General features: G+C 39.7%; 1 protein-coding gene across 2 annotated transcripts in view; it reads left to right on the top strand.

Annotated features, from left to right (window-relative positions):
- The window catches only part of LOC117506695 (alpha-1,3-galactosyltransferase 2-like), a 39,261-nt gene extending 27,719 nt beyond the window's left edge, over positions 1-11,542 (top strand). For both annotated transcript variants that reach the window (XM_034166248.1, XM_034166249.1), the window contains exons 5-6: positions 3,348-3,485; positions 9,826-11,542. In XM_034166248.1, the coding sequence (XP_034022139.1) occupies positions 3,348-3,485; positions 9,826-10,510 (823 nt within the window). In that variant the 3' untranslated portion in view covers positions 10,511-11,542. The remainder of the gene's footprint in view (positions 1-3,347; positions 3,486-9,825) is intronic.
- The last annotated feature ends 11,343 nt before the right edge of the window (positions 11,543-22,885 follow it).

A 22,885-nucleotide genomic window follows, 5' to 3' on the forward strand; every position in this document is an offset into this window, starting at 1 on the left:
TTATGTTCTTATTTGAGGTTGGTTTTTCTCAACAGCAACAGGAAAATATTGCTGTTTTCAGAAACCCTTGTCTTGCCCACACACCCCTTCTTCTCCTTTAGCAGACTGAAATTTGAGAATCCACTTGTGTGCATGTACACATCGAACAGTTACTGTTTGGTGTACATGCACACAGCAAACAGTTCCTGTTTGCAGTTCCTTAAAGCTACAGTGTGTAGGATTTAGGGCAGTTTATTAGCAGAAATGGATTACAGCATTCATTGATTCTGCCTCAACAGTCAACAAGACCCAGTCACCCAGTATCAGTTCTGTATGCCACGAGAGATGGAATATACGAATAGTGTAGACTTCTGAAACAGGAAGAGGACCCCTACCCCCAAGCAGACAACCTCAAAGTTTACCACGTAGACTAAGTGATAACTGTCAGTGATAACTGTCAGAAATGCTGAGGAGGAAAACAAAACACTGGCTTCTTTGCTCTACAGTATTTACAGCATTAAATCACGCGGTAGCCTTAGCAAAAAAAGAAAAGGGAAAAACTTTGATCAGACGCCGCAAGATCCCTTTTAAACATTTCTACATCTACACAACTCTTTCTCTGTCCTATCGGAAACACCTGCACACCATCACAGGTTGCAGTTGGGTCAACAGTCTGCTCTCCAGTGGTTGACAAGAACAAATAGGCACAATGCAGAATACGTGTTAATATTTACTGTAACAAATCAGAGCTGACTTGAAAAAGACTCGCCTTTGTCCTCTACATTCAGCGGTACATCTAAAAAAAACTACAATGTTTGACAGAGGATAAACCATAGTGGTGTACAATGTGAAGGACTAATTGTTATCACAGGATGTCTAAAACTACTGGGATGTCTCTGAAAACAGTCATTACATCTGAAATTGAAGAGTATAATATGTAAATGAAAGTTTTGGTATTTGTTAACTAAGTTGGATGTTTTTGACTTGGAACAAAGAAAAATTACACATGATCAGAACATGAGCAGGACAGGTTTTACTGCATAATATGTTGGGTTTTTATGCATAGTTTATCACAGAGCAGTGGATAAACCATGCATGCTTTGGATGGAAGTTGGAGTGCCAATATCTTGACCCGGGTTTGATTCCAAGTCATGCTGCCTGCCTGCGTCCTTTAGCAAGATGCTGTATCTGCATTGTCCCAGTCCACCTTTTATGTAAATGAGTACCGCACTTGGCTGGGGAAGTAACCTGTGATGTACTGCCATCCTGTCCAGGGGGTGTCATAGCCATTTCTTGCTACAGAATCTGAGGATAATATCAGTTATCAAGTTGTTCACCAATGAATATGGCTTTATACACCCTGAAGAAAACCATACACCCTATAAACCATACACCATATACCTATAAATGATAAATGCACGCAGAACACAATGTGTCACTGCCTCTGGGGGTACGGATGCGGGACCCGCAAAGAATCCAAGTCATGGCCACGGAGCTCTGCGGCTGCGGTTACCAAGACCATGCAGCGGGCGCTGCGCATCAAAACAGTGAGCGTAGTCTCTGGACCTGTTGTTGGAGTTGAATGCAGCTCGGCACAGCAGACAGGGGGGCGGTGTGAGTGGCTCACTGCGACGCTTACCGAGCCCGCAGACTCAGTAAGTGCATCGGAGGCAGTGAGAGCAATCGCGGTGATGCTGACCGGTGCCGTGACTGGCCCGCCTGATAAGGACGCAGCTGTAAAAAAAAAAAAAAAAGGAGCATGCAAAATTGCACACAAAAAAAATCCGCAAAACTGCGAGGCCGCGAAAGGGAGTTACCTTCTAAAAATAACCTGCGATAGGCGAAATCCGCAAAGTAGTCAGCGTTATTTTTTACAGTTATGTATAGATATTTTAAGGCTGTAAAACCCCTCACTACACACTTTATACACTTTTCTCAAACAGGCTTGAACATTTTCTCACTTTTCTCTCCTGTGTAAACACTCAAAGTTCAAACCTTAGTAGAAAAAAAAAATAGAACGTTTTCCTATAAATAATTATGATGGCTTTTAGAACTAACAAATTTAATTTTAACGATCAACCTACGAGGTTGGACACGTAAGAAATTATTAATAGTGACTCACCGGTATTTCACAGTTCCTCTGACGGCGCCTCTTCGTCGTGGTGCCGCTTCGCTGTCCAGATTGGCTGATTACTTGGGTGGTATGAAAAATATTACCCATCTGCGAAAAGGGTGTATTGCTATTTATTCTTTAGTTTTTTGTCCAATCATATTGGCATTTCATTTATAGGTATATGATAAGCACCAGTACCAATCAGCCTCAGGACTTATGTAGGACTTAACTTATTTTTAGGGAGCAGGAAGTGTTGCAGCACAAAATCCTTAAAGAATTTACCTCAAAAAGACCCCTGTGGCCAGTTGTTTAAGCAAAATCAGTATAGTGACAAAAATATGCTCTTATCAGACCCCAATTTATCTAATGAAGGAGGAAGAAAATGTCCAGCTTATCAATGGACTCTGGGACATGATACCAAAATTTGGGTAAAAAAATTTACAGTACAAATATTTGCTGATGTATACATAAAAAAATGTCAGGTTTCAAACATTTTATCAAATCCTTATGACAAATTGAGGCCTGACGTTTTACAGTTCAAACATGAGCTTTGTTATGAAAAAATATAAAGATATCCACCAATCAACTAAGATATGTCTGGCTGCCTTCACTCGAATTGGCAATTACAATGTTGCATCACTCAGCGTATGCATAAAATAGACTTCTCATGTGTTTTGACCCCACCTACAGTTGTGCTCAAAAGTTTACATACCCTGGCAGAAGTTTAGTTTTTTTTTTTTTTTTTTTGGCCATTTTTCAGAGAATATGAATGATAACACAAAAACCTGGTCACTTTGTCTCTCTCTGTAGCTAATGTGACCAAGGGATGATGAGGGTCCCAGCAATGCTTACAGCATTTTGAAGAAAGCTGTCAGATTGCCCTCTGCTGGACAAACTAACGATGACCCCATTTCTAGTACTGCATATCTGCATTGTTTAACTTGTTAAAATAAATATCTTCACATTAACAAAAATAACACAGATACAAGTACCAAAATGTTTGTGAAAGGCTTATATCAGCTTACTGATACGTACATAAGTCGGGCTTTACAAACAAGGTTTAATTCTGTAAACTGGATTTAAGATGTACTACCTTTTTGTTTGTTTGCTTACAAATTAAGTTTGTAAAACAGAAGTTTAGTAGCTCAGAGTTATAAACAAATGTTCTTGTCCAATCGTAGGGCTGGGCAGCTATAATAATACTTGATACTTTTCTAATGTAATTATTGTACTCAAATCTCGTGTGTTATTTTAGGTCTAGAAGTGACGTTCAGACGTGCACGTCATGGAAAGCTCCAGTTATCTGGGAAGGGATGTTTGACCCAGAGCTGTACGACCACATGCACAAGAGAAAGGAGACCTCTGTGGCCTTGACCGTGTTTGCTGTTGGCAGGTATGTTACATTTGTTGTTCATTGGTCAGTGGTCAGCTCACATGAAAGTGGCTCTATCGAATTACGTACTATGCAACACTTACTGTACCTTTTAATTGTTCACTACCACTGAAGGGACATTTCACTGTTCATGTCATAATTTTTTTGGAAAACTAATTGGGGATAAAATAATTTAAATTGGGATTATAAAATGTTGTATAGAGACACTTGAGAATTTAGTCCAGTGTATTAAAATAACTTTGTGAACACATTAGCACTTGTAAGGAAGAATGCAAACCTGAAATCATATTTTCTTGCCATTTTCAACATTTCTACAGTGATTTCGCTATGTAAATGCAGTCCATTTTATTTCAAGTGTTTAAGGTACAGAATGTCACATGCATGTGACATGAATACTTGTGTTACTAAAGGATTAAGGCAGTTTATACAGAGCAGGGGAACTTTTTTAAAGCTGGGCTACATGACAGGGTTAGCTAGAGAGAAATGATAGTTCCCTCCATTTTGATAAGAACTTGATAGCACTTATGGGCCTTTCACACTGAATCCGTCAGATGCATCAAAAATCGGTCTAAAAAGCATTATTTTCAATGAGACGCGTTGCGTTTTAGATGCGTCAGATGCGTTGCGTCAAAAGCCGAGCTAAACCGACGCATCTGACGGGAGCGCGCACTGCCGCTTGTCGGCAGGCTGACGCAGTCAAAGTTCAAGCCAATCCAACTTTTGATGCTCTGAGCTGTGACGTACCTTTGCATTGTCCAATAGGAACGACGCGTCGGGCCAAAACACGGAAGACTAGTGGCAGAAAATACTGATCTCTACAAAATGGATCGGTGTTTAAAAAAAAAAAAAAAAAAAGATCGGCGTTGAAACCACTGATCTCTACAAAACAAGCGTCACAGGACTGCTCATTTATGAAGCAGTTTTCTGAAGAAAAATCCTTGGAAATGTTTTTTGTTGTTGTTTGTTACCTCAAAATTTCTGATTACTGTTTAAAAAATTTAGAACATTTGTAATTAAAATAGCTAAATAAATCAATAAATGGTTCTTTAGAAACCTTTCTTCTGTAAATTAAAACCACCTGTTACGTATTTCAGATTAGATAATTTCTTGTTTAACATAAGGAACCTTGGACATTTATTTTTAGACAAATAAAATAACATGGAAACTTGTACATTTTTTAAAGTCTGGTAGATTATTTATATCTCATTTCAACCAGAAAAACAGACACTGTAAATAAATACAAATGTTTATTATAAATGCAACAGGAAATAATTTAACAGTGACTGCAGTGTGAGTGTAAAGGAGGATTTCTGTGACATAAACCTCATGATGAATTTTTTAATGGCCATTTCAACTTGTAATTTTGCCAAAATATGTAATTGCCTTTAATGTTGTTATCAGTGGTGGGCACACTTCCTATAATCCGATAACAGATAATTATCAAAGATAATGTTTTCATTATCTACAAGAATCTACAAGAAGAAGGAGAATTTTGGCTCTCTGTTGGGACTGTTTACACAGAGACTGCTACCTGCTGCTCTGGACTTGAACTAACAGTCTTTTTCAAGACTTTTTTACTTTTTTACCTTTTTAATTTTTTTTAACTTTTTTACTGTGCTCCAACGCCTAAGGAAGACCTCTAACGGTCGAAACATCGCGACGGAGCACTTTTATCAGCTAACTTTCATTAGCGTTGGCAGGCTAACTAGCTTGCTAACGCTTTCGTTTTTATTTTTTTATTATTTTTATTTTTTTATTTTTATTTTATTTTAGCACCGTTGTCGTGCCTTCGCTGTTGTCGTGCGTTGCCTGTGCTGCTTCATGGCCTGTTTGGTGCCTTGATTGGGGCACTCCTGCTGAATCACCTCTGGATTATTTGCACATTATTCACTTTGTGTGTTTTTGGGAATCCGCTAGCTTAGCGTAGCTACTAGCTCTTAGCCGATTTAGCATGGCGACTTCTCCTGTCTCTCCCGTACTTTTCTGCTCTGGGTGTGAAATGTTTAGTTATTCCTCGGCCTCCTTTAGCAGTAACGGTACTTGTAATAAGTGCAGCTTATTCGTAGCTTTGGAGGCCAGGCTGGGCGAATTGGAGGCTCGGCTCCGCACCGTGGAAAATTCTACAGCTAGCCAGGCCCCTGTAGTCGGTGCGGACCAAGGTAGCTTAGCCGCCGTTAGTTCCCCCCTGGCAGATCCCGTGCAGTCGGGAAAGCAGGCTGACTGGGTGACTGTGAGGAGGAAGCGTAGCCCTAAACAGAAGCCCCGTGTACACCGTCAACCCGTTCACATCTCTAACCATTTTTCCCCACTCGACGATACACTCGCCGAGGATCAAACTCTGGTTATTGGCGACTCTGTTTTGAGAAATGTGAAGTTAGCGACACCAGCAACCATTGTCAATTGTCTTCCGGGGGCCAGAGCAGGCGACATCGAAGGACATTTGAAATTGCTGGCTAAGGCTAAGCGTAAATTTGGTAAGATTGTAATTCACGTCGGCAGTAATGACACTCGGTTACGCCAATCGGAGGTCACTAAAATTAACATTAAATCGGTGTGTAACTTTGCAAAAACAATGTTGGACTCTGTTGTTTTCTCTGGGCCCCTCCCCAATCAGACCGGGAGTGACATGTTTAGCCGCATGTTCTCCTTGAATTGCTGGCTGTCTGAGTGGTGTCCAAAAAATGAGGTGGGCTTCATTGATAATTGGCAAAGCTTCTGGGGAAAACCTGGTCTTGTTAGGAGAGACGGCATCCATCCCACTTTAGAGGGAGCAGCTCTCATTTCTAGAAATCTGGCCAATTTTTTGGGATCCTCCAAACTGTGACTGTCTAGCGTTGGGACCAGGAGACAGAGCTGTGGTCTTATACACCTCTCTGCAGCTTCTCTCCCCCTGCCATCCCCTTATTACCCCATCCCCGTAGAGACGGTGCCTGCTCCCAGACCACCAATAACTAGCAAAAATCTATTTAAGCATAAAAATTCAAAAAGAAAAAATAATATAGCACCTTCAATTGCACCACAGACTAAAACAGTTAAATGTGGTCTATTAAACATTAGGTCTCTTTCTTCTAAGTCCCTGTTGGTAAATGATATAATAATTGATCAACGTATTGATTTATTCTGCCTAACAGAAACTTGGTTACAGCAGGATGAATATGTTAGTTTAAATGAGTCAACACCCCCGAGTCACACTAACTGTCAGAATGCTCGTAGCACGGGCCGGGGCGGAGGATTAGCAGCAATCTTCCATTCCAGCTTATTAATTAATCAAAAACCTAGACAGAGCTTTAATTCATTTGAAAGCTTGTCTCTTAGTCTTGTCCATCCAAATTGGAAGTCCCAAAAACCAGTTTTATTTGTTATTATCTATCGTCCACCTGGTCGTTACTGTGAGTTTCTCTGTGAATTTTCAGACCTTTTGTCTGACGTAGTGCTTAGCTCAGATAAGATAATTATAGTGGGCGATTTTAACATCCACACAGATGCTGAGAATGACAGCCTCAACACTGCATTTAATCTATTATTAGACTCTATCGGCTTTGCTCAAAAAGTAAATGAGTCCACCCACCACTTTAATCATATTTTAGATCTTGTTCTGACTTATGGTATGGAAATAGAAGACTTAACAGTATTCCCTGAAAACTCCCTTCTGTCTGATCATTTTTTAATAACATTTACATTTACTCTGATGGACTACCCAGCAGTGGGGAATAAGTTTCATTACACTAAAAGTCTTTCAGAAAGCGCTGTAACTAGGTTTAAGGATATGATTCCTTCTTTATGTTCTCTAATGTCATATACCAACACAGAGCAGAGTAGCTACCTAAACTCTGTAAGGGAGTTAGAGTATCTCGTCAATAGTTTTACATCCTCATTGAAGACAACTTTGGATGCTGTAGCTCCTCTGAAAAAGAGAGCTTTAAATCAGAAGTGTCTGACTCCGTGGTATAACTCACAAACTCGTAGCTTAAAGCAGATAACCCGTAAGTTGGAGAGGAAATGGCGTCTCACTAATTTAGAAGATCTTCACTTAGCCTGGAAAAAGAGTTTGTTGCTCTATAAGAAAGCCCTCCGTGAAGCTAGGACATCTTTCTACTCATCACTAATTGAAGAAAATAAGAACAACCCCAGGTTTCTTTTCAGCACTGTAGCCAGGCTGACAAAGAGTCAGAGCTCTATTGAGCTGAGTATTCCATTAACTTTAACTAGTAATGACTTCATGACTTTCTTTGCTAACAAAATTTTGACTATTAGAGAAAAAATTACTCATAACCATCCCAAAGATGTATCGTTATCTTTGGCTGCTTTCAGTGATGCCGGTATTTGGTTAGACTCTTTCTCTCCGATTGTTCTGTCTGAGTTATTTTCATTAGTTACTTCATCCAAACCATCAACATGTTTATTAGACCCCATTCCTGCCAGGCTGCTCAAGGAAGTCCTACCATTATTTAATGCTTCAATCTTAAATATGATCAATCTATCTTTGTTAGTTGGTTATGTACCACAGGCCTTTAAGGTGGCAGTAATTAAACCATTACTTAAAAAGCCATCACTTGACCCAGCTATCTTAGCTAATTATAGGCCAATCTCCAACCTTCCTTTTCTCTCAAAGATTCTTGAGAGGGTAGTTGTAAAACAGCTAACTGATCACCTGCAGAGGAATGGTCTATTTGAAGAGTTTCAGTCAGGTTTTAGAATTCATCATAGTACAGAAACAGCATTAGTGAAGGTTACAAATGATCTTCTTATGGCTTCGGACAGTGGACTTATCTCTGTGCTTGTTCTGTTGGACCTCAGTGCTGCTTTTGATACTGTTGACCATAAAATTTTATTACAGAGATTAGAGCATGCCATAGGTATTAAAGGCACTGCGTCTTTGGACTTTGATTTCATGGACATTTTTAATGATCCGTTCATTTATTGTTAAAATGTAAAATGAAACAGCTTTTTTAAAAATAATAAAAAAGTTGCTGTTTAAAGAGCCTTTTATTTAGAAGCAGGTGATGTTCTGCTGGATTCTTGGGACCAGATGAAGGACTCTTCTGCAGCTTTTAACTCTGGTGGTGTTGCTGAAGACATTTGTCCTATTTTGAAGAGCAGAGATGTTTTCTTTCGACTGGACTTCGTGGTGTTCAGCTCATCAATGGAAGTTTGGTTGTCTGCACAGCAAATGTTCCTGATTGGGAAAAACTGGAAAAAAACGATGGAAAAAAATGCCAGAAAAAATAAGTTATTTAAAGTTAAGCTTTTGTGTTGTCTGAAAAAAGCTGTAGCTTTATTTGGTAAAAATAAAAAAGACTGAACCATTTAGAAATTAAAGTGTTCACTCAGATCAACTGTGCTAAAAGGTTACGCTAATGTTAGCCGATCATTAAACCTTCACAGCAATTCAGTAAACGTCACATTTTATTTTTACATTATTCTCACCTCGATAAAGCTGCAGAACTAAACTCCGTTGGGCAAACTGGGACTTTGCATATATCCAAAAAGTGGGAGATTTCAGACTGAGTGGGTTTGCTCCATCACCCCGGCTGCCTGCATCGCTCTGCCCAGTGATAATGCCTGAAGGCCGGCTTCTCCTTGCGGATCGGCCCGCTGTCGCGGTTCAGTCGATATCCCACCAAGTTGTCAGTCTTCCCTCGGTCGGTGTCACTCCGAAAAGTAGCTGAAAAAAAGCTTCTCCCAGCAGGGTGATGGGAGAATCGTTCTACTGCTGTTTTTTAAAGCTTTTTTTGTGGTTCAGGCGACCCAAATTCAAGATGGCGAATGCTGAACTTTTTTCAGATTGTAGAAACGGCCAGAGTGTGACATAGCAACCCCACCCCCCCTTTTTTTTTTTTGCCGCTTCCAAAGCGACGCGTCTGACATCATTCGTCGGATCCGTCGGATGCGCGTGTGTGTATATATATATATATATCTTAAAAAATAACAATTTAAATAAACCATACATTTTATCAAAACAAAATAAATTTAAACACATACTATAAGCAAGAGAAAAGAAGCTACTTTACTTACTTCAATATTAAGATGACTAGACAGTTGTGTTTCAAACTCACCACCCACCCTTCTGGGTTGAAGGACCAGACTGTCCTATAATAAAATGCCAGACTACATAAAATAATACTAAAATGGTAAATCATTATAAAATAATATGAAACCAAAACACTCAAAAAATGCTAAACCCAAGGCACCGCCATCTTTATGCATGTACGTGCTTTCCTGAGTGATGTGGTGGCTTTGTTTACTTTTGTCAGAAATCTGAATGTTAACTTTTATTGTTATATGGTTCTAGTACCTTGTAATTAATTAAATTTTTTTTTTTTTTGCATTTACAACAAAGGTACCTGGATGTGTACCTTAAGAATTTCCTCAACTCATCAGAACATCACTTCATGGTGGGTTTGCCAGTCACTTATTATGTATTCACCGACATCCCAGAAAAGGTACCAGACATGAAGCTGGCCAAGCAGCGAAGCCTGAAATTTATCCAAGTGGAGAGGCACTCCAGGTGGCAGGACATATCAATGATGCGAATGAAGGCAATATCTGATGTCATCGACTCGGACATCCGCTACCACTGCACTCATGTTTTCTGCTTTGATGTGGATCAGGTATTTGCAGGGAGGTTTGGCTCAGAGGCTCTGGGGCAATCTGTGGCTCTACTGCATGCCTACTACTACCACCTTCCAAAGAGACTGTTCACCTACGACCGCAACCCAAAGTCCAGGGCTTATATGGAAACTGGGGATTTCTACTACCATGCTGCTGTCTTTGGAGGCTCGTGGCAGCATGTGAAGGATTTGACTAAAGCTTGCTACCACAGCATCATGGAGGATAAACAAAATAACGTAGAGGCTCGGTGGCATGACGAGAGTCATCTAAACAAGTACCTGTGGCTCAACAAACCAAGCAGGGTGCTCTCACCGGAGTATTGTTGGGACACCGATATTGGCTACAGAAGTGATATACGAGTCACTCGCTTACTTTGGGCCCCAAAACATTATAATACACTGCGTAAACCGTAGTGTGATTTGAAGTCATGAAGACCAAAAATCTGTTGCTGATCTCAGATGTTAACATAATGTCACGTGTTTGTGTTTTTGTTTTTTTTTTTCTTTCTTTCTTTCTCGCTCATTCTAAATTTCTGTATCTGTGCAGGTGTGGATTTTCCTAAATCGGTAACAGGATCCTTCATAGCCTGCCTGTATTTACAGATAGATGTTTTTGAGAACTCAGGTGAATCCACACAGATGTTGCCTTTGCTTGAAGTCAGGGTTCTAGCCTTTTTTTTTTTAAATCATGGCCTACTTTGGAATTCTGAAATATTTTTACAAACCCAGCTGTTTGGAACTGGGTCCTTTTTTATTTTATGTTAATCTGTTCTATTTAATATTTTCAAATCATAGCACAGTGCCTTTAAAAAACACTCATGCCTAGATCTTGTAGGTATTATTTCAAGGTGGACATTGCACAAAGGCACATGAAAGCCTCATGCTTAGATTTCGTAGTTGATATTTCTATCAATACGTAAATGTAAAGCAGGTAGATTTGTGGAATAAGAGGTTAGGGCCACCAGTATGTAGACCTGGGTTCAATTCCCAGTCACACTATCTGTCTGTGTCCTTGGATAAGACATTTATTTTGCCTGGTTCAAGTCCAACCAGCTTTAACTGGGTACCAACCTTGACAAGGGAAGTAACCTGTGTTGGATTGATGTCCCATCCAGGTGGAGCAATGGACTCTCTTAATACTACAGAATCTGGGTAGAAGCACCAGCATCAATGAGCCTCGTGTCTTGTATATGACTACATTGTTTTTCCCCCTCAGTATCACTATAATGTGAACTTAAAACTGTTGAAACAAGCAAAACCTTGTCTTTGTACAGTGTCTTCAGCCACAGCTGTTGAACTGTGCAAAGTGGGTTTTGCCTGTTGTTTCAACTGCCATAACTTTATATTTTATGTAACAGCTGAGTGGATCCTTGTCATTTGATTGGTGCTTTGTATGTCACATGACATGGATTATTTGTCCCATCTGTTTAGCTAAATGCTAAACATGGCGGAGTTTGTTTTGCTAACGGATGACAATTTGAAGGAGCTAATTGACGGTGTTAAAAACAAATCCAATATGCTGTAAGCCATCTGGAGGCATGAAGAGCTGTTAGGATGAAGTTCGGATGAAAACCTGGATACATTTCTGACGTGATTTTTCGCTGGACTGAGGAAGTACATGAAGTCAGTGCACGGCATCACAGACTACATCGTCAGAATTGTTTTTGAGCTGATTGTCTTTGCAAGTTGACTGAGAAGGATTTAGAACTCCTATTTAAAGTTTGTGTTGGACTGTTGAAGTTAAAGCAGCAGTGACGCACACTAAAATGTAAGTCCCTTTTCTGTTGGTTATAAATTGATAAAATATCAAATGACAAAGATCTATTTTAGCCGTTATATACAACAAATAATGAATGCTTTTTCATTCATTCAGTGGAACAAATATTTCATGAGGTGAAAGAAGGAATGTACCATTCATGAAATATTTGTACCATTAAACTCATAAACATTCATTATTTGTATAATAGTGGTATTGAAGTATTTTGTTTTTTTAGTCATATACAGGCCATGAGTCCTACTGATGTCACTGCTTTTACCCAGAAGTTATGACTGTTGAAACAACAGGCAAAATCTGCACAGTGTCTTCAGCCACAGTGTGTAAACCCTTCAGAGTTATACCCCAATTCCACAGGGCACAGTTCTGTTATGATCCCCCACGATCCAGAAAAAGTGCTGCTTCCTCCAGCTTGCCTCCTATCAGGCTGGCTTATAAAGTGCAGACCTGGCAACTGGCTGGCTTATAAAGCATATACCTGACAACACCCTCGAAAACAAAAGCTGCATCTGGCTGCGTTCTCAGCTAGAACCACAACTAAAGCTGCTTCTGCTTCAAAGTTTTACCCCAATGGAGCAGAGTAAAACAAGTATCCCTACCCCATTTAAAGACGCTTCAACATGACTGAAGCTGTTAAGACTACAAACACCTTGAAGTGACTGTATAATGGTGGCTATTTAGGGAATCAGGATGAAATTTTTGAACAGCTCGAAAATTTCACCCTGACTTCAAAACTGGTGCCAATGACGGCTGTAACTAATGTGTTTACCAAGTTCGTTCAAGATTGACTAAAGATGGATTAAGGAGTTACAGTGATGTTTCAAAACACACCCTGCTTTGCTATTCGGAACGAAATCGGTGTTGCCAACCGAACAGTCCCCTAAAAATCGATGACGCGCTCCACAGATTAACACCTCATTTCTGGCGAAAATTGCACACCAGTCATCTATCTCAGCGACAGATATCTGAAGCTTTTGTGCAACGATCATTTCCACATAAATTCAGCATTATTTCATCATAAAAGGTGGCGGATGTGATCAGAGCACAGCGGCTAAACAACCTGCTAGCTGATGCTTTCACTACGCGTCGGACATTTCAAAGCGTTACAGAATTTCGCCTCATTTCTGCTTAAAACGGCCTTGTTCCTGGTTAAAACTGACTTTAGAAACATTTAAGAGGTTTTACCTTTATCATCTGATGGCTAATAATCCCATTAATCCATTTGATTGCTTTGAGTAAAGAGACCCCGTCTCAGACGTGCTGCTGTGGTCCAAAATGACGCATGCGCAGATGCAGAAGGCGGACCGATTTTTATGGGTGGACTGTTCGGTCTGCGACACCAGAAGGAACGGCGCTCTGTGAAATAGGGGTATTAATGTAATAAATTAATTACAGGTATGAGAATTTTCAGGATTATTCCTGAAATGCAGATTTTTTTATGACTCTATGAACAGAGTATTCCTAACTTTCTTCAGGTCGCTGTCTGGCTGCCAAAACATGGGTTAAATTGAGTCTAATTTTTCCTAAAGCCCAGGAGCTTCGGCAGCAGGCCCCAGACGTCCAGCCAACTTTCAGGATATTTTTTTAAGATGTTTCACTCTCATGCCTGTAATTAGTGGCTTCCCTCATTAATTGAGCTTGGAACTGTCCCATCTGTCATCACTTGTCTGAAGCAAAGTGAATGTAAAAATAGTTTTTTTGCATGTTATATTGGTGGGGGTGAGTACTATTCCCTGACTTTTCTAAACCATATTCATGTAAAAAGTACTTGTGTGTGTGTGTGTGTGTGTTTGTTTATATTGGCAGTGATGAGTACTTATGCAATCTAGTTTGCCTTTTTAAAGATTATTTAATTTGGATAATTATCTGAATTTGCCTGATATCATACAAACAACAACAAAGACGAGTCTAAGCCCAAAGTGCTGAACACAAATGCATCATAGAAATTTGCGCCATATTGGTGATCAAGTGCCGCTAACCCAATGTTACTATTGGGTATTTAAATCACTGACACACGAAAGATGCTTCAAGGTGTCATTTTGATTGTGAGAGACCAAAAAAAGAAAACGGTGACTTTAACCATAGAGTGTGAAAACACCACAATGTGGCCACTCTACGATTTATACAAGTACTTTGTATGAGTAATAGTTATAATGTATAAATGTATGGCTTTGTATTGGTATATGACTACAACTCTGCAAAGATTATAAAAATATAAGGCAGAAGTGTTGAGTGAACAACTTAGACTGACTTGTATCGGTCTGTATTATGGTTTCACATAAAGAAAACGTTGCTGGGAGTTGGGACTACCAATAGCTTCGATATTAGCATTTTGGTTAGCAGGGTTCTTGAGATGCTACTGTACCCTGGATCAGAAAGTTTTGGTCTGCTTATAAATGTTGTCATGTGAAAGCAAAGTGAACCAAGGGAAAAAATTTTGTGGGGTTTGTTTGGTTGTTTTTTTGTTTTTGGTGGTGGGGGGTGGGGGCACTGTGCATAGTTAATGATTGGCTGTGACAGGACCTCTTGACAACACATCACATCTGTACTGCTCTGAGCACACCTTCTCACATCTCAAAAGTGAAGCAGACTAGGTCCTAATTAGTACTTGGACGGAAGGTTGATGGGGAACATCAGGAACTGTGACTGTGGTTTTCCTTGTCGAACTGGAGTTGTCAGGAAGAGTATCCGGTGTAAAATTTGTGCCATTGCTAATTCAGATCGGTATCAGATTTGCTGTAGCAGTTGCGTTAGCTGAAGTATTAATACAGTGCATCCAGAAAGTACAAAAGTAAAGCTTCTAATGGACTTGTTGAAGATGAAGTCTGCAGTTTAAGAAAGCAGATTGAAAGTTTTAACCAAGGTGTATGGAAATAACTGCTGTGATCACCAAAATGGCGTTGTAAATGAGCACAGGGAGTGATAACATCACGTACAGTCAGTATACAGTAGTGTTCAGAATAATAGTGGTGCTATGTGACTAAAAAGATGAATCCAGGTTTTGAGTATATTTCTTATTGTTACATGGGAAACAAGGTACCAGTAGATTCAGTAGACTCTCACAAATCCAACAAGACCAAGCATTCATGATATGCACACTCTTAAGGCTATGAAATTGAGCTATTAGTAAAAAAAAAAGTAGAAAAGGTGGTGTTCACAATAATAGTAGTGTGGCATTCAGTCAGTGAGGTTGTCAATTTTGTGGAACAAACAGGTGTGAATCAGGTGTCCCCTACTTAAGGATGAAGCCAGCACCTGTTGAACATGCTTTTCTCTTTGAAAGCCTGAGGAAAATGGGACGTTCAAGACATTGTTCAGAAGAACAGTATAGTGTGATTTAAAAAGTTGATTGGAGAGGAGAAAACTTATACGCAGGTGCAAAAAATTATAGGCTGTTCATCTACAATGATCTCCAATGCTTTAAAATGGACAAAAAAAACCAGAGACGCGTGGAAGAAAATGGAAAACAACCATCAAAATGGATAGAAGAATAACCAGAATGGCAAAGGCTCACCCATTGATCAGCTCCAGGATGATCAAAGACAGTCTGGAATTACCTGTAAGTGCTGTGACAGAAGACGCCTGTGTGGAGCTGATTTATTTGCAAGAATCCCCCGCAAAGACCCTCTGTTAAATAAAAGACGTACAGAAGAGGTTACAATTTGCCAAAGAACACATCAACTGGCCTAAAGAGAAATGGAGGAATATTTTGTGGACTGATGAGAGTAAAATTGTTTTTTTTTTGGGGGGGGGGGGGGTCCAAGGGCCGCAGACGACCCCCAAACTCTGAATTCAAGCCACAGTTCACAGTGAAGCATGGTGGTGTAAACATCATGATATGGGCATGTTTCTCCTACTATGGTGTTGGGCCTATATATTGCATACCAGGTATCATGGATCAGTTTGGATATGTCAGAATACTTGAAAGTCATGTTGCTTTATGCTGAAGAGGACATGCCCTTAAAATGGGTGTTTCAACAAGACAATGACCCCAAGCACACTAGTAAACGAGCAAAATCTTGGTTCCAAACCAACAAAATTAATGCCTCGCAGATGTGAAGAAATCATGAAAAACTGTGGTTATTCAACTAAATACTAGTTTAGTGATTCACAGGATTGCTAAAAAAGCAGTTTGAACATAATAGTTTTGAGTTTATTGCATCAACAGCAGATGCTACTATTATTGTGAACACCCCCTTTTCTACTTTTTTACTAATAGCCCAATTTCATAGCCTTAAGAGTGTGCATATCATCAGTGCTTGGTCTTGTTGGATTTGTGAGAATCTACTGAATCTACTGGTACCTTGTTTCCCATGTAACAATAAGAAATATACTCAAAACCTGGATTAATCTTTTTAGTCACATAGCACTACTATTATTCTGAACACTACTATATTTGCTAAGACCGAGTGGCTTCTGGCTGTCGGCCAGATTATGCAAAGGCGGTGCCATTATTTCTCAGCCTTAAAATCCATTTCAAACAGATTTCATAAACCACCGAATTACCTCATTCTTTTGTTTTTCAAATACCTGATTTTCCTCCACTTTTTGGGAAACCTATATTTAAATTGAATATAAGATGAAACGCTTCAGTTTTAACAATGACTGCAAATGTTTGCTTATTACGGCGTGTTGTAAAACTCAGATTTTTGTTATCTTATGATTGAGAAGCCATCCTTGTTGTTTCGCATATTTTTTTCTTGAAACAAAGAAAACACTTTGCTGGTGTTCATTATCTGCTTTTATGGTGTTGATCTTAAATTCCATCCATCTATTCTCTAAACCCGCTTACTCCAATTAAGGGTCACGGGGGGTGGGGGGGGCTATCCCAGCAGTCCTGTGGCCTAAGGTGGGGTATATCCCCTGTAAGGCATTGATCATGCAAAAGGTGTTGAAATCATACAAATGGAAGGTTTCCAGCATATTAGCAAATGAGTGTTGATAAATGCAGCTTCTGCACATTAATCTGGTGTGACATCAGCAAAGTTGAGTAATGAGCCTAAAAGAGGTCTACCAGCTTGAAGTGAAGCTCAAGCTTAGAGTACAGAGTAATTAGCGTCACATTCCGACACGTTGCCTGTATACAGGATGTAAAAAGCCACACAAAAATGAAGGTGCCAAAATGCGTAGAAGAAAAAGTTGTTACAGTATTACAGGACTGTAATACTGATTTGGTTGATTTATATACAGTATGTTTTGCTGTGTGTGTGTGTTTTGTTTTTTGTTTTTTTTTGCTTTGGAACTCATGAAGTAAAAATTATGCATACAGTACATATAACAAATGCCTTTAAAGCATGAAGCGTGACAACTCAGGATTAAGTTTGTACAGGTCCAACTGACATTAATGAGAAGTAAAGATTGGTCAGTAGTTGATATGTTTGCTATTTGCACTTTACAATTGTGAACATTTCTGAAACTGAAGTTAAAAACAATTTTATCAATTTTCACAATTTGCTTGTTTTGCCTTGCACTCTTTTTGTATATTACACATCTATTACACAATTTTGTCTTGTAATTTGTCTCATTCAATTCTAGAATATGTAGCACTGAAAAAAAGTCATTATTCTGTAAATTTGTTTGTCGAAGAATGAAGCAATTTTCATGATTTACTTGTTTAAGCTTTCTTGCACTGCTTATTTCTAGTGTCAAACACTTATGATTGTTGCCTGTTTTGATATTGATCCCAATTTCAGTTATGTAATTCTGAAAGTTTTGTCTGGATTCTGAGGATTTAATTGATACGTCCAATCTGCCCGCATTCTTTTCAATCAATTAATTGAGAAGAAAGAAGTTGCAAATTGTGTAGTTTTATATATATATGCCTTCAGTTTGTCCAAATTTTATTTCTAGACAATGTACATATTCTTTGTTGAATGTGATCATAACTGTTATTGTCCAGGCAGCATTTTTTGCTAATTGACACTTCAGCTTGTTTGGTTTGCATTAAAAGAATAACTTTTTGTTTATAAAGCACTTACTGTGTATTTATTTGAGGTATAGTATGTTGTATTAATTACATTTGTAAGGTTGTTCCAGTGAGAAAATTAAAATGCCAAAGTAATGCACTGTGTTCCAGAAATGCAATGAAAAGCTGCATTAAAACTATTTGAACAGCTGTAATATCCCAATGCTGTGGTCATGTCTTTCTATTATGTTCACCAAACATTTGTGGTCCTGCTGTTTCAGAGTTGGGTTTGAGAAATCTACTACTGTGTGACCTGTTCTGACATCAGGGTGAATATGAGGCATTATTGTAAAGCGCTTTGAGCGTCTGATGCAGATGGAAAAGCGCTATATAATTGCAGTCCATTTACCATTTATCACTGTTGTTGATTGCAAACATTTGTTACTGCTATGTTCTGTCTTATTTTTTTTTTTTCCCCTTCTTGTTTTTGTGATATCATAACAAACTGAGTGATGGAAAAGCAGGAACCTAAATACTGTGAGGGCTGTGAAGAAACTGAAAGCAGTGCAGAGAGATGAGAACAGGACAGATCCCACCCAGTGATACCAGAGGGAGATGGGGACCAGGGCAGCAACATAATAGTGCCACAAGTACATAAATCTTCAACTGCTTTCCGTGATTGAGTTGTAGGGTGCCACAAGTATTTTTTTATTTATTTATTTGAGTTGGGCAACAGCCAGAACCCTGATAAAGTTCAAATACTGATTTGATCAAAGTTCAAAAGCATAGCCAATTGATGGAACATAGAAGCAAATACTCCCAGCAGTTTGAATCACATTCTTGAAAAATTGTTTTTGAAACAAAATAGTGTATTTTCATTTCTGAGATTTTCAGGTACAGAATTACAACAAATGTCTTCCAAGCATGTTGTTGGGCATCATAGCTGTAGCGTATACAGCAACTAAAGCCCCTTTCACATTGGCGTATTCCTAGAGGTGCTCATTGCAGAGTTGTTTCGTTTAAATACACCTGAAATGCACGCGTACTCAGCCTTTTTCAGTGTTTGTTTCATACTTGCAGCTGCGTGTTCGCATTTTAATGTGCACACAGTCGCGTGTACCATGCCGCTATTAAACCAGTTCAGTGCTATTTTCTGCCTCTGGAAGTGCGCTCTGTTCTCTACTGCAGGTACAGTGCGGAGCAAAAACAGTCATTTAACATTTTTTTTATTTTGTCTTGGTGGATCACTTTTATTGTGTCCAGATGCTGCCGAGTCTGACTGTGGTAAAGACTGCCCTGAACAAAACGCTGTGACTCGTTAAACTTTTAAAGCTCCGGTTGCTCCGATCAGGTTCGCTGATTTGATCAGACCTGATCGATCAGGTCGTCTGATGGTCGCACCAACATGCAGCGAGTGCGCTTTTATTTTAAAGTCACAGGTCTGATCAGACACACAGAGGAAGAGAGTGAGGGAGTGAGCGACCGACCTGCTGTTTCTGTTGTGTTTCTGGATTTCTGAGTTGAGGTTCGATTCCCTGTTCTGAACACACAGGTGCTGTGGGCTGTGTGCTCATGTTCTCATGTTCTCCAGCTGATGCACTCAGTTTTTGGTTGTGTACAGAAGTGCAGTGTTACACAGACTTGCATGCAGTAACGCTGTGATGCGCAGACCTGCTTAAAACTGCGTCCAGCGCTCTATGCCGAAAAAAATTAAACATGTTGAATTTCTTACGTCCTACGCACGTAGCCCTCAACATACTGCTGCGTACGGAGCAAAAACTCCACATAGAGCTGCTAAAAGTGGGCGTACAGCTGATCAACCCAGCATAGATGATAACGCTGCAATGAGCAGCTCTACGAATACGCCAATGTGAAAGGGGCTGTAGAAGAATTTTTAGGTCCATATTTGAACTGTGATGAACTATCAAGTGTCCTGATCCGAACTGTATGTCCTCTTGTTGAACTAGCAGGTGTTCAACCCAAAAAAAGGGCTCTATTAGTCATTTAGTCTGTCAGGGGCTTTCCAAGGCCTTTTAGGTGCTTTCCCGCAGGCCACGTGCGGGGGCCTCAGGCCAGCTGCACGTGTGGCTGAGGCCACGTGCGGAGGGGGCCTCAGGCCAGCTGCACCTGTGGCTGAAGGTCTTTTAAAAAAATCAGTTGTAAATCCTTCATGTTTTAATGGGAGCATTTGTCACATTGAAATAATGGCCTAACACCTGCTTAGGGTTCACTAGAGGACGCTTCCAATAGAAAACCATGTCTTGGGAATGAAATAAATAAAAAGTCGAAGGAGGAGCGATGCCCGCGGGTCTCCAATAAATAGACGAGCGCGGTTGTCATATTCAGTCTCTCTAGAGGACTCAGTTTGTCTAAGCTTTGTGTCGAAGGCTTAAATAAACTTAAAAACTCTGTGCATTTTATCTTGCTTAAGGCTGAATTATTCTAAAGTGTTGTGTCCTCTTTCTAGCATATCACTTGCAATTAGTTTGTGTTATCTAAAAGACGACATCCTGAGAAGACTAAAGACGAGCCGCGACAGAACTTGGCGAGCCAGCTTCAGGAGGGTCCAGGGGCATTCCGGCAGCCTGGGGCAGTCCAGCTCATCCCTCCAGACCGTAAATAACAGTGATCACGACTAAAAGGTAAGCAGAAACCTTTTATAACTTCTGCACGATCTGGAGGAGTGAGTCTGGATTTCCGCCCAAGTTGACAGGTGATATTTTTAATTGCCTCTTACCCAAAAGAACCTGGACTAAGAAAATTGATAAGAGACTAAAAAAAAGATAAGATTGAAAATTATCAGGCCTTGTAGATAAAATGCTCAGAAGGTGTGTGTGTTCCCGGGAAAAAGAATGTCTATGTGAGTGAAAGTTCAGGAATGTTCATGAACTCTGGTGCGGAAAGAGTGCGTGGAGAACTAACCTGGATGCTTGGGGAATAATTGGTGTTGAAATTCGTTACTAACGTGCCGGCTGATAGCATGCGCTGTAGGGGTTAATTTAGGGGAGTATACTGACAAATAGATACAAGGTAAAACAAGGTTATTTAAAGAGTTTAACAGAGACTGAAGTGAAATAAGTGAGAAAAAAGAGTTTAACAAGAGAATACGTGCAGAGAAAGCACAAGATAAGCGCCTGAGGGGGCGCAGTAGAAATACCGTACGTGATAAAGAGATTTAAAGAGAAAAGTGCAAAGAAGCACAGCTGACAGTAAGTAAAAGAGCTCAATAAAGGACGTCATTTTTTAAGAAAAGAGAAAAACTATAAAAAAATAATAAAATAAATAGAGAGTTAGTGCAGAATACATGAGAATTAATGAAGCAGAAAATAGTGCAGTAAGGCACCAAATACACGCTTGTGGGGCGTGGGAGAAGAATAAGTAATTAAGTACACAGTAATATGAGTTTTTTTATAAGAAAAGAAAAAGAGAATATTTTCAGTGCAAAGGCACATTAAGCTCACGAGGAGCTCAGTAAGTGAAAAAAAAAGGTAGAAGAAAGTGCAGAAAGGCACAGGCTACGCACGCGAGGCGCGGTAAGGCGTAGAAATAAATGAAATATTGTATGCTCAGAAAGGAGCTTGTGAAAATAATATATTAAGCACAGGATACGCACGCGAGGCGCGGTAAGGCGTAGAAGTAAATGAAATATTGTATGCTCAGAAAGGAGCTGGTGGAAAATAATATATTAAGCACAGGATACGCACGCGAGGCGCGGTAAGGCGTAGAAGTAAATGAAATATTGTACGCTCAAAGAGGGCTTGAAAAAAGTAATATATGAAGTTGCTGACAGCGCCGGAGAAGCTAACGTGAAGAAGAGATACATGCTTAAACAGAACACATTGGTGTTAAGTGAATAAAAAGGTTGTTTAAAGCCGCGGAGTGAAAAGTGGCAGAAGTCTAGATAGAGATATATAGAAAGTTGTTTTTAATAATTTTTGTGTATAAAGCTTTTGAAGATTGGTGTGTGGGAGAGTGGAGAGTAATCTGTGTAAAGCTGTGAGAACTTGCAGGCTGGCTGACATACAAGATTAATGTGAAAGAGTACGAGGGGGAGGTATTTAGACCCAACAGGAGGACTTGGGAGGTGCATGACAGGCAGAGAGGAAAGTGTGAAACAGACAGTGAAGAAAAAGACAGGAGAAGAGTGCTATGTAAATACAGAGAAGGTAGATATTATTTCAAAGAGAGAAAACTAATAAACAAACATAGCAGAAAAAGACGAGAAGCAGAAAGTAAAAAAAAAAAAAAAAAAAAAAAAAAAAAATTAAATTAGAAGGGAAATAGAAAGTCGGGAGCAAAGACATTAGGAGGTGTTAGGGTTGTAAGAGGATTAAATAAATAAAGTTGGTTATAAATCAAAAGAGATAAAGCTTAGATTATAGTGAAAAAGCTGACAGACTGATCAATGCTTGGGACAGTCATTGATGGGAGACTTAAGTGATGATGAAATAATACTCCCAGAACATTACTTGACTGACGGAGACATCGAAACCCAGGGAATCAGGACACATTTTTGGCTGGAAAGGACCTATTTTGACAGGGTAGGAGCAGAACATTGGCAGGACGAACAAGAGATCAATCAGAAATTATGGCAGATTACTAAGGTAATCAATCTGAAGCAAAAGAAAGAACAATTCCCTCTAATTAATTGGGAGCTGCTGATAAGACGTCTGTGGCATCAGGGTTTAACCCCGTGGCTGGAGCTGCTTTGTGCTGACCCTAATAAAGAACTTAGCATACCATTAAATCATTTAGTAACACTACCAACCGATCCAGGTGAAGAACTGTTTCCTAGGTTGACTCTGACTGTGGTCCCAAGGAAGGTTCGGTGGGAAACAGGTAAATTTTCATATTTAGTTAAAGAAAAAGAAGACGGGCATAGCAGTTGGAAATTTAATCCTTTTAAGGGTTTAAAATACAAAACAGGTGTTACAGCCAGCAAGTTATTGGTCTGGATCAGGACAGCCCCTGAGGGACTACCAGAACACCATAGAAACACCTCACATAGCGTTTGTCAGGGTTACATGGGTAACTCTCAAGGTCAAGGTCGGGAAAGTACCCCGCTAGACTTAGTACTAAGAAAATATCCAGGAAAACGCACTAAGGCCAA

Source organism: Thalassophryne amazonica, chromosome 3 (genome assembly GCF_902500255.1).
Source record: "Thalassophryne amazonica chromosome 3, fThaAma1.1, whole genome shotgun sequence".
In the NCBI taxonomy this organism is placed as follows: domain Eukaryota; kingdom Metazoa; phylum Chordata; class Actinopteri; order Batrachoidiformes; family Batrachoididae; genus Thalassophryne; species Thalassophryne amazonica.